Source organism: Chiloscyllium plagiosum, unplaced genomic scaffold, assembly GCF_037043375.1.
Source record: "Chiloscyllium plagiosum isolate Xiang-an unplaced genomic scaffold, Cpla_swu_hap1 HiC_scaffold_31, whole genome shotgun sequence".
In the NCBI taxonomy this organism is placed as follows: domain Eukaryota; kingdom Metazoa; phylum Chordata; class Chondrichthyes; order Orectolobiformes; family Hemiscylliidae; genus Chiloscyllium; species Chiloscyllium plagiosum.
Window position 1 is genome coordinate 38,169,258 of NW_028270169.1, and position 11,103 is coordinate 38,180,360.

General features: G+C 39.8%; 1 protein-coding gene across 1 annotated transcript in view; it reads left to right on the forward strand.

Annotated features, from left to right (window-relative positions):
• Positions 1-6,948, forward strand: part of LOC122564096 (eosinophil peroxidase-like) — a 28,662-nt gene extending 21,714 nt beyond the window's left edge. The window contains exons 11-14 of the mRNA XM_043718657.2: positions 512-749; positions 2,177-2,382; positions 2,962-3,123; positions 3,653-6,948. Of these exons, the coding sequence (XP_043574592.2) occupies positions 512-749; positions 2,177-2,382; positions 2,962-3,123; positions 3,653-4,080 (1,034 nt within the window). The 3' untranslated portion in view covers positions 4,081-6,948. The remainder of the gene's footprint in view (positions 1-511; positions 750-2,176; positions 2,383-2,961; positions 3,124-3,652) is intronic.
• Positions 6,949-11,103: the final 4,155 nt, after the last annotated feature.

Here is an 11,103-nt window from a genome sequence, read left to right on the forward strand (position 1 = left end):
TCTGCTCCTTAGGTCCCTTTTACATCTTTCTCCTCTCACCCTAAGCCTTTGCTCTCTAGTTCTGGACTCCCCGACCCCAGGGAAAAAACTTTGTCTATTTACCCTATCCATGCTCCTCATAATTTTATAAACCTCTATGAGGTCACCACTCAGCCTTCGATGCTCCAGGGAAAACAGCCCCAGCCTGTTCAGCCTCTCCCTGTAGCTCAAATCCTCCAACCCTAGCAACACCCTTGTAAATCTTTTCTGAACCCTTTCAAGTTTCACAACATCCTTCCGATAGGATGGGTTGGGTCAAAATCCTGGAACTCGCTCCTTAATGGTATTATGGTGCTACCTACTCAAAATGGACTGCATCTGTTCAATAGACAGTTCACCACCATCCTCTCTAGGGTAACTAAGAATGGACAATAACTGTTGGCTCAGACAGAGATGCCCCCATCCCATGAAGGAAAAGAAGGAAAAAAAATTGACTTTTGTACTTTACATTTTACTCTCTTTGTATTCACAGGTTACTATGAGTGGCGGAGATTCTGTGGCCTTCCAACACCTAGGGGTAGGGGTGGTTTGAGGCAAATTCTCCAGAATAGGACATTAGCAAATGAGCTCCTCAACTTGTATGGAACTCCAGAAAATATCGACGTGTGGGTGGGGGCAATCTCCGAACCTTTCGTAACAGGTGGCAGAGTGGGCCCTTTGTTGGCTTGTTTAGTAGGACAACAATTCAAGAACCTGAGAGATGGCGACAGGTAAGGGACAATAATACCAGTGCAAGAACAAATGAAAGCTTTCACATTCATCGCATTGTGGGTTTACACTTCACAATTGTAGATCAGGGATTAGAGCTGCCAAAAATTGCCATCTGGCAGCCAAATTTGTGATTGATTGTGGTGATGGTTTTCCATCATTGTGCAAAATTATGATGGGAAGAAAAAGGCCATGAAGATGAATATGTCTTGAAGGTAAAGAGAGGCTAAAATGATTGGGGTAAAGGACAAGACCCAAATTTACTGGGAGGATAAACAAATATAATTTATATGACCTTTTCCAAAGGATTGATTTTAAATGTTGGAGATGTTCATGTTGATTTTAATATGATCTGCCTATGGAAATATGGTAATGTTGGGCTTAATCCCAGCTCTGCAATTACTGCTGCATTCCTGGCCAAAATCATTCACCCTCATTTTGCCTAGAAGCTTCTCAAGAGAAATTCAGGTGTCCTTTCATTCAGAAGTGAACCCTGTAATGTGTGCAAATCAAGTCCATAAAATTCAGATCAGACACTGAATCACTTTGGAGAGTGGAATACGCATCATTCACTTTCCATTTAGTTGTGCTGGGCAGTAAAGCAGGAAATGCAAGAGAATTTTAGGCATTAATAGGACCTGATTAAGTTAAAAACAGGAGATATCTAATGACAGGAGTGAGAATAGTGTCTTGTAAGATTAGATAAGAACGGTGTTCAGAATGTTATGGTTTTTAGTTCCCATAAGTTAGAAATCACATTTAGCCTCTAAAATACTTACTGCTTACCATGTGGTTGCTAGACTAAATAGATTACTGACTGCAAGGCAGCAGGGAAATTGACGATATACATTTGGAAAACAATTCAGTCATAATATAACAACAAAGAATCCTTGTTAATACTCCAGACTGAGAAACTGAATCTGTGCCTTCAATCGAGGCAGCACAGTGGCACAGTGGTTAGCACTGCTGCCTCACAGTGCCGGAGACCTAGGTTCAATTCCCGCGTCAGGCGACTGACTGTGTGGAGTTTGCACATTCTCCCGTGTCTGTGTGGGTTTCCTCCGGGTGCTCTGGTTTCCTCCCACAGTCCAAAGATGTGCAGGTCAGAAGAATTGGCCATGCTAAATTGCCCATAGTGTTAGGTAAAGGGTAAATGTCGGGTATGGGTGGGTTGCGCTTCGGCAGGTCAGTGTGGACTTGTTGGGCTGAAGGGCTTGTTTCCACACTGTAATGTAATCTAATTCAGAAAATCCAAATCCCTCTCTCTCATCATAATCTTACATGGACTCATTGAATATCCGTAACCCTCCCAGCTTTACCTACAGTTCCTATAGTCAGGAATGCCAGGATACTGTTTGTAATCAATAAATTAGCTCTGATCTGAACCTTTCAGAGATTTGACAATGAAAAATCTCTCTTTGTTTTTCAGATTCTGGTGGGAAAATGATGAAACGTTTCCTGCCCACCAGCGTCAGGCTCTTAAAGACATCTCTTTGTCCAGAATAATCTGTGATAACACAGGGATTAATTTCCTTCCTCAGCAAGCCTTTAGATTCCATCCATTTCCAATTGGATTTGTAAACTGCAGCGAGATCCCACAGGTCGACCTGAGTGCATGGAGGGAAGATGTGCAAGGTATGAAATGATAGGACTGGGCTCAGTCTTCAGAGAGCTGCCATTATAAGTCAGTTAATTTTGTGCACAATGCTGACTAAATCTGCCAGTGTAATCAAAGAGAATAGGATATTCAGCACTTTGAGCCCATCTTCAGCACTGTATTAATTCTCTGATTCTGGTCTAAATATGGTATTGTGATGTACACAATGCTTCAAATATTCTCAGCAGCTCTAGGCTTTCTTTCTCCTAATTGGCGGCACGGTGGCTCAGTGTTTAGCACTGCTATCTCACAGCATCAGGGACCCAGGTTCGACTCCGGTCTCGGGTGACTGTCTGTGTGGAGTTTGCACATTCTCCCCGTGTCTGCATGGGTTCCTCCGGGTGCTCCGGTTTCCTCCCATATTACAAAAGATCTGCAGGTCAGGTGAACTGGCCATGCTAAACTGTCCATAATGTTAAGTGCATTAGTCAGGAGTAAATGTAGGGAAATGGGTCTGGGTGGGTTGCTCTTTGGAGAGTCGGTATGGACTTGTTGGGCTGAAGGACCTGTTTCCACACTGTAGGGAATCTAATCTAATATGTTTGCTCCCTCTACAGTGACCCCCTGTGGCCCAGTTCCTGTTGTTCCTCACGGCTTTTTCTCAATCTGTGAGTCTTCAGTCAGGTATAGTTGTGAGTCCGGATTTAGTCTGGTGGGAGGAGACACGATAACCTGTTTGAGTAATGGAGAGTGGAACCAAGAACCACCTGGCTGTACAGGTAAGAGCTGAAATCCAAAGACTCAGAATAGGGAGTACCATTGGAAGGTATTGAGTGAACAATGTTAAATAGACACAATGTGGATGTGCCAGCGTTGGAATGGGTTGGACTATATTCAGAAGTCACACAACACCAGGTTACAGTACAACAGGTTTGTTTGAAATCACACAAGCTTTCAGAGTGCAGCCCCTTCATCAGGTACAGTGCAAAATAGCCTGGTGTCATGTAACTTCTGAATATAGACACAGATGTATAACTTTCTGGATTAGTGGTGCTGGAAGAGCACAGCGGTTCAGGCCACATCCAAGGAGCAGCGAAATCGACGTTTCAGGCAAAAGCCCTTCATCACTACCAACCTTTTGAGTGCTAATCTGTGATAACAGATCACATGACAAATTGTCTCTCATTGGCCTTCTAATTCTGTAAACGTTGATACTGTTTCCAGAGAATCAATGCTGCAATGTTAAATCAATGTTGAATTTTATGCTATCCAAACAAACATGGTGATTTACTGTTACAATTCTTTCAGATCTCCAAGAAAGTTACAAATCTCCACACTCCAATGGATCAATGGAACATGAAGTTAAACCTGAAACACCCGCCTTTTCAGTCGAACTTCAAACAGCCAATCTGACAAGTAACACACCAATTCCATGTGAGAGGGAGATCTTCAATAATCAAGGAGTTTTCAACTGTGAAACTGGAATCTTCACTTGTCAGACACCTGGTGCTTATCTATTTTCATTTCACTGTGAAATGGGTCGAAATCCAGTAATTGCTCTTCAAAAAAATAATGTAACAGAATATACTGCAGATCTGGAGGGTCAAAGAGCTAGGATAGGTATTGTATCAGGAAGCACCATCATTTCGCTAAGTATTGGTGATCGAGTTTGGTTAGTGATTGACAACGGTATAATGTCACCTTTCAGTTATTTTTTGGGCCATATGTTGTATTAGTGTGTTTCCTTTGCTTCTAGATATATATAACAATCTTTACATGTACATTGTTAGAAGGATCTGCTCCAGGATTTCCACAGTCACCAGAATTAGGCAATCAGGAGCCTAATTTACAACAGACAAGTTGCTCTCCATTCTCTTCCTGACTGATGTATAGAACAAAGCTATCCTTGTTGCAGATGTCTGATCTCAGGATCTAGTTCAGTCTCTAATTCCTTTGCCTAAGCATTATACCAAGATGATGCTGGGATTATTCAACCAAAGAGCTGATATGTTAACAGTGCAATTGAGGATTACATTTTCACAAGCACCATTTCTCACTGAAATACATTCACAGATATGAAACACACAGCAAACATTAATTGTTTAATTCATTCTCTCAGGATTATGCATTCTGTTTTATTTTATCCCCAGTCCATCATCTGTTCTGTTGAAGGAATCGTAAAAGAATAATCCACAATAGAATGCTAAGTAAGGCATTTATCAGCTTTCTTGAACTCAAGCAAATAGGTTGAGTGAAAATGCTCTCAGTCAATTGTAACAGGTCCCATTAATACAATAATGTCCCATTTGATGCTCACACTTTATTTGTCCATTTGAAGGACATCCTTTTAAACAGTAACTATCACACCATTTTCAATCACCTTAATACTTCAGAATCCCTGTGGAATGTCTTAACATTAACTCACTCCTAATTCTTCCTAGCAAAACAGTCAATGTTCCCGATTTATTCCTTTACACTGCATGGGGAATGGCTCCAAAAGATTCACATTGTCAGTGAAGAAATTATTTCAAATAATTTGTAAAACTTTCTCAGCATTAAAATGTCCTATCTTTAAAATTGATAATATTACCAAGCCTTTCCTACAAATGTGCTCTCTCTCGACCGCAGAATTCAATCTGTCTCTATCCCTCACAGCTGTATTCTAGTATGCTGCAGCATACGTCATAGATGTACCAAGGTGTGTACAGATCGGCCTGATTCTTATCGTCATTGTATCAACATTGGGATTACTAACATCACACCTCTTTGCACTTGCTCCAGAGTGTTAGTAATTATCGTACACAGAATACAATCCCCAATTTATCAGTGCATTGTAAAGTCACAGTGTAATCTATTAATTTTCTATCTGTTTCTCTAGTTATATATTTTAGCATTGTATTAACCTTTGAGATCATCTCAGTACATTGAGCAGAAATTGGAAGTGACTGGTTCACTATGCCAGAATCTCCTTTTTAAAAGCCTGTTCTGCAGTTGAATCTAAGTCCCTGCAAACTTTTCATTATGCAAATATTGTCACCATGAAAACTTGTTTTGCTTCCTGAGTGCTCAATAGTACTCTTTCAAGTTTTTAGCGTATTCTCTGTCTCAGTTACTCCCTCTGTTTCAGTAACAAAGGAATGAAACATCAAAAATTTCCTGTTAAATTTGTGCCTGATAGTTTTCACCTGGACCAAACTCTCAGCCCTGCAAAGCGGTATAAACATCTGGTTACAATATGATGGTTGACTTTCTGGTCTCAAGAATGCAATTCTATGGAGATGTTAATAGGACAATAAATTTTCATGTATGACTTATAGCCATCCTGTATAAGAGCTGTTACATATGCTGGGCTGTAAATACTGACCATAGGGCACTGACATGACCGGTTTCTAGAACAGAATGTTTTTTGTGAATCTGTTATAGTTAATAATAATCATAATATTGAGTCAGGATATCTAGTTATGATAATTTACAGACTCTTCTGTGAGATTGAATATCTAATATTAATAATAAGGACAAAAATAGTTAGTCATTGTATCTGCTCTAATCTGACTTCTATATCCATGATGATATTGTACTTCAATCACTCATTGTTAGTGATTGAATACTGTGGGAGAAACTGCATCTGGTGAATTTTATATCCCCAGCTGCTGTTTAACATTAAAGAGATAAAGGCATTCATTTGAATTCTTTAGCTTCATAGTGTTATTAACCTGTTCCTATTTATTATTATTCTGTCTGTTCTCCTCTGACATGTCATCAAACCAGATTCATAGTACTGCTTTGTCAAAAGTTGGTTGATGCCCTGTGATAGCCCTTGGCTAACAAGAATTCTCCTTCATGCCCATTAACAATCTGAAGATGGTACTTATTGGCAGAGAGAAGTTAAGGTTTAAAGTGGGATAAATATGCTATCATCAAACCTTGTGGCACAGTGTTAGGGTCTCTAATTCTCAACAAGAGGAAAGAAAAACAAGGAACTGTGGATGCTGGAAATCTTAATCAAACACTTGTAGATTGCTGTCGAAACTGAGAGAAAATAGAGTTAACATGTTGAGTCCAGTGACCCTTCTTCAGAACTTCACAGGTTGAAAAAGCTATTTGTCCTGTCATCAGGTTAACAATAAATTTATGATGTACATTACTAGCTGCAGCTTCAGCCCTCTCATTACCCAATCCCCACTGACCATTCCTCTCACAGTAAGATCCATTTATTGTAGGTACACTATGAATGGTTTCTTCAAGATAGATCCTGATGAACTCTGAAGATTGATCGTTTTTCTTCATAAGCACCTGATTTATATTCTTCAGCTTTCAAACATATATCACTTGTTCTAAAAAAAAGATTGAAGTCAATTATTACCATCAGTATGATTTACGCAGATCTATATAAGTATGGTTGATGTTGAAAATGTTTCATTTATTTTCTGAGAAATTGTAGTGAATCCATTTTGAAATAATTAGTCAACAATTTGTAAGATAGATTAGTTGAATCACCATTTTAAAATCTCTTTCAAATGCTTATTTCAATGGAAGCTCAAAAGTATCAAAAATTAAAACCTTGATTATATGAATTTACAATAAAGTTGCATGCATTGTGTTCACTTCAGTGTCACTCAGTTTCTGTTCCATTTCTTCTGCCCTTTACAGATGATTGCAATAAATTACTGTAATTCGGTTTAACATATTTAGAAAATTTGACTAATTGTGATGTGCGTGCATAAAAATAAAACATATCTCACAGAAATTGGTATTAACTCACTCACCAGCTTGCTATATTCATTAATACCGGGTTCCGATCATTCATTCATAACCCTTTACTAACCTACTATTTACGATAACAAGGTTTCATCCATTCATTCATAAAACTGTTTTTCTGTTGCATCCAAATTCAAAAAAATAATTCTTTCAAACCCATGAGTGCATTTCCACACCTTATCGGCATACAGAACAATACCATCCCCATCAAGTCTCCACAAAACATTATAATATTAATCGGCCATTACCAACCATCTCCTGGACCTGAGTAGATTAAGTACCTGCTAATTACCTTTTAACTGGCCATTATCCCTTTAAGAAATTAACTGACAAAACAGCACTTGCATGAATGAAAGGAACTCTTACCAGCAATTAGTAAAGAAATCTCACCACACAGCTGCAGTAAACAGTTTGGTATCTATGATTTGGAGGAGCCAGTGTTGGACTGGAGTAGACAAAGTTAAAAATCACACAATAGCAGGTTATTATCCAACAGGTTTAATTGGAAACACTATCTATCGAAGCGCTGTTTCTTCATCAGGTGGTTGTGAAGCAGGACCATAAGAATTTATAGCAAAAGCTCACAGTCTCATGCAGCTGAAATGATACAGTGAACAAACCTAGATTGTTAAAATCTTTAATCTAGAATGGATTTGCTGGTTTCCGTTCTTTAATAGGTAAATCCCAGAATTTTTTATTTCACATTCTCAAGATGACTACCTTAAGTTACGAATACAGGCTCAGCCATATACTTTAGACATCTTTTACTTCTCTATCAATTGTTTCAGGTGGAAGTGAGGTCTGCAGATGCTGGAGATCAAAGTTGAAACTTTATTGCTGGAACAGCACAGCAGGTCAGGCAGCATCCAGGGAACAGGAGATTCGACGTTTCGGGCACAGGCCCTTCTTCAGGAATCAGAAGAAGGGCCTGTGCCCGAAACGTCGAATCTCCTGTTCCCTGGATGCTGCCTGACCTGCTGTGCTGTTCCAGCAATAAAGTTTCAACAATTGTTTCAGGTGTCTTGTTAACTCTACATGAGCTTGAAGAAGTAATATCAAGGCTTTAGCTTCTATGTTTCACTTCTTTTAACTAGCCTCTTTGCAAACCAGGTGGGTTGATGGGGTTCCAATGAACTTTAACCACTTAGTCAATTAATTTCTTATGTTTGTCTGCTCAGAATTTTGTTTGGGATCCCTCTAGACCCCAGTCCCACTGTGGTGGCCATTATTGATTATAAGAGTAGTGGGCTCACAAGTGGCTGGATCTGTGAGGCCCCTTATCCCATCCTTGAGGCATGACTTGGACACTGCCACTGTGTTCCTAAAACTGGGTGCACATCATAACAGAGAAAACACATCAGCATGGCTCATTCTGCAGGCAGCAAAACTCAGACACTCTTCCACACTGCTCCCGTTCAGTGGGTCATGGAATGCCACTCACTGGCTGCTCGCCCACTAGAGCTCCAAGTGACTGTGACTATCTGCTAGCGTAAGGATCACATCAAATCGCGGCCACGATCTGACCTTTTCATTTCAGTCCTACTACAAAGCAACCATACTCGGAGGTCTCATAGCTATGTGCCCAGTTAACTTGACCATCCCGGAGGGTTCTACATCAGGATGACACTCCAGGTAATCGTCATCATCCACGAGTCACATCACTTGTTATCCTGGTAACCTTTCAAACTGAGTGGATCCAATGAAAGATTCAAGTACAGGATTGTGACAGGACACCAATCAAGCCAGGGATACAGATCATTACAAATATAGTGTACTCCCACAGTCTCACTCGCCAGTGGTCCATGCCTCCATTTTTAGCAGAATGTTGTAGGGGAATGACAAAACAAATCACTTGACACCCAGTGTTCACTTGTAAAGAGTTTATTGATGTTAGACCGGTGGGGAGAAACCTCTGGGGACTTGCGTAGCTTCTTCACTGAAACAAAGGAAAAACATAAACTTTTACACATTTGTTTTCAGCCTGCCTTTGACAATTACATACTAGTCATACTAGTAATTGATTACATACATATCCAATCAAGTTAATCATGTGACTGCATGGTTAATGATCAGCAACATTATGGATAACCCTATGTCTTCCCTTGATCTCATGATATGTTCATGATCACAACAGTCTCAGTGTCTAAAGCTGACCATCTACAGGAATCCAATTAAATCCCTTGATGTTGAACACATTATACGTATACATGTATATACAAATATGCAACTACAATCACCTCAAAGGTCTTAACTAATGTGAGTCAAGCTTTTTACCTTCTATTCTATATTGAAGACCAATTGAAATTAGATTGTGACGAGGGCTTTCGTCAGTGCTTACCTCATCAGAGCCCTCTTGGTGTAAATAGTAAATATGTTTTTTATTTCTTCTTAATAAGACCCTATTATGTGATTTCAAGTAGACACTTATCTGGTTGGCATGAATACAATGGTCACAATTGTGACTGTGTAAATTACTGTCTCAGCTAACAATCTTCTTCAGCCATTTTTATGTCAAGATCATGGGCAGCCATTTTATGTTAGCTGAGAAAAATGGGTATCCCTAACACTTACAAAGGGAAGGTAAGTATCAGCTATGAGGGAAATGTTTACTGTCTGGGAGGAATGTAAAGTTGTTGTTACAAACTTTCAGAATGGCACAAGTCACTTTATTTAAAATTATTCCTCACAGATTTTATTTCACTTCTTGCCATAACTGGTCTACTGGCCTTCACAGGGTTTAGTTTGTATATTATCTCACTGTACTTCTGCAACAACAACAAAAACAATACTTACTGCATCTGAAGTCATCTTTTTGTCAAGGGTAGTTGATAATAATCTTGCTTCTTAAGCTCAATTCTTCCTTCAGCTATTTTTTTGCTATATTCTGCAATTCAGCCATTTTGTTGCCACTTTGCTGTAAATTGCCACAGCAATTCCACCCTTTCAGGAATGGCCAACCTTAGACCTACTAACCGACCTATTTGCCACTTTACCCTGCTGGTATTTCTTGCTGCCTCTGTACTGGGCATTTGGTGATCCTGTCCCTTTGTTTCCATCCTTTGAGGGAGATCCCATATAAGATGTCATTTTTCCATGTCACATCAATATGGGTGAGGTGGTATTGTAGTGAGGTATCCCCTTAGAATGCCTACATTTCCATCTGGTAGTGGAGGTAGGATCTCATTTCTGCAGTTACCCCTGGAATCATCAGAACCATCCCTGTGCCGGTGGTTTCATTTACCTTGCAGCTGGGAACTTCAAGGTGGCCCTTGTTAAGCCTTTTAGGGTACAATCACCCAGTGTCCCCTTTATTTCTAATTAGCTCAGCTAGCTGTGTACTGTTGATCCAAACAGGTACCTTCACCATTTGCAGCTGCTTAAGATTGTGCTTCATCTGAACTATCATCCATAGTCCATATGCATGTCACTATCATCCGTGCCTAAACTTCCTAATATCCTCCCATTCTCGATCAAACAGATGGTTAATCACTTTAGCAAGGGCTCATTCCCATTGCTCTCCATCCCAAACCAGCCTGATCTTCCTGGTCTCCTCTCCTCTGATTCTGAGGTCTTTCACAATTCCCCTGAGCCGTTCCATGTTCTCATTTATCTGTCGAGAATCTACTGCCAGGTCTTTGTTCTCAAGCTGCTTCCACCATTCTGCTTTTGGGGAGCCTCATGTCTCAGTCTTAGCTTAGCTGGTGAAGTTCTCATCAAATCAGATGTCACTTCCTTGTCACTAACAGTTTGTTTTTCCCTGGTTTGATTCTAATGTGCAGTTTGTCATCCTTACTAAGGTAATGCAGAAGGTTATACAGTATGATAATTTCTATAAGTTGTTTTAATTGTTTTTTATCATTCTTCCTTTGCTCTTTGAGTGAGATGTTCTCGTCAGATGATTTATACGTGTATAGTCCTACTCTGAGCCCCACCCACAACTCTCTGTCCAGCACATCATTGACGTCAGAGATGCTGCTTCCTTCTCTCTTTTGGAAATGGAA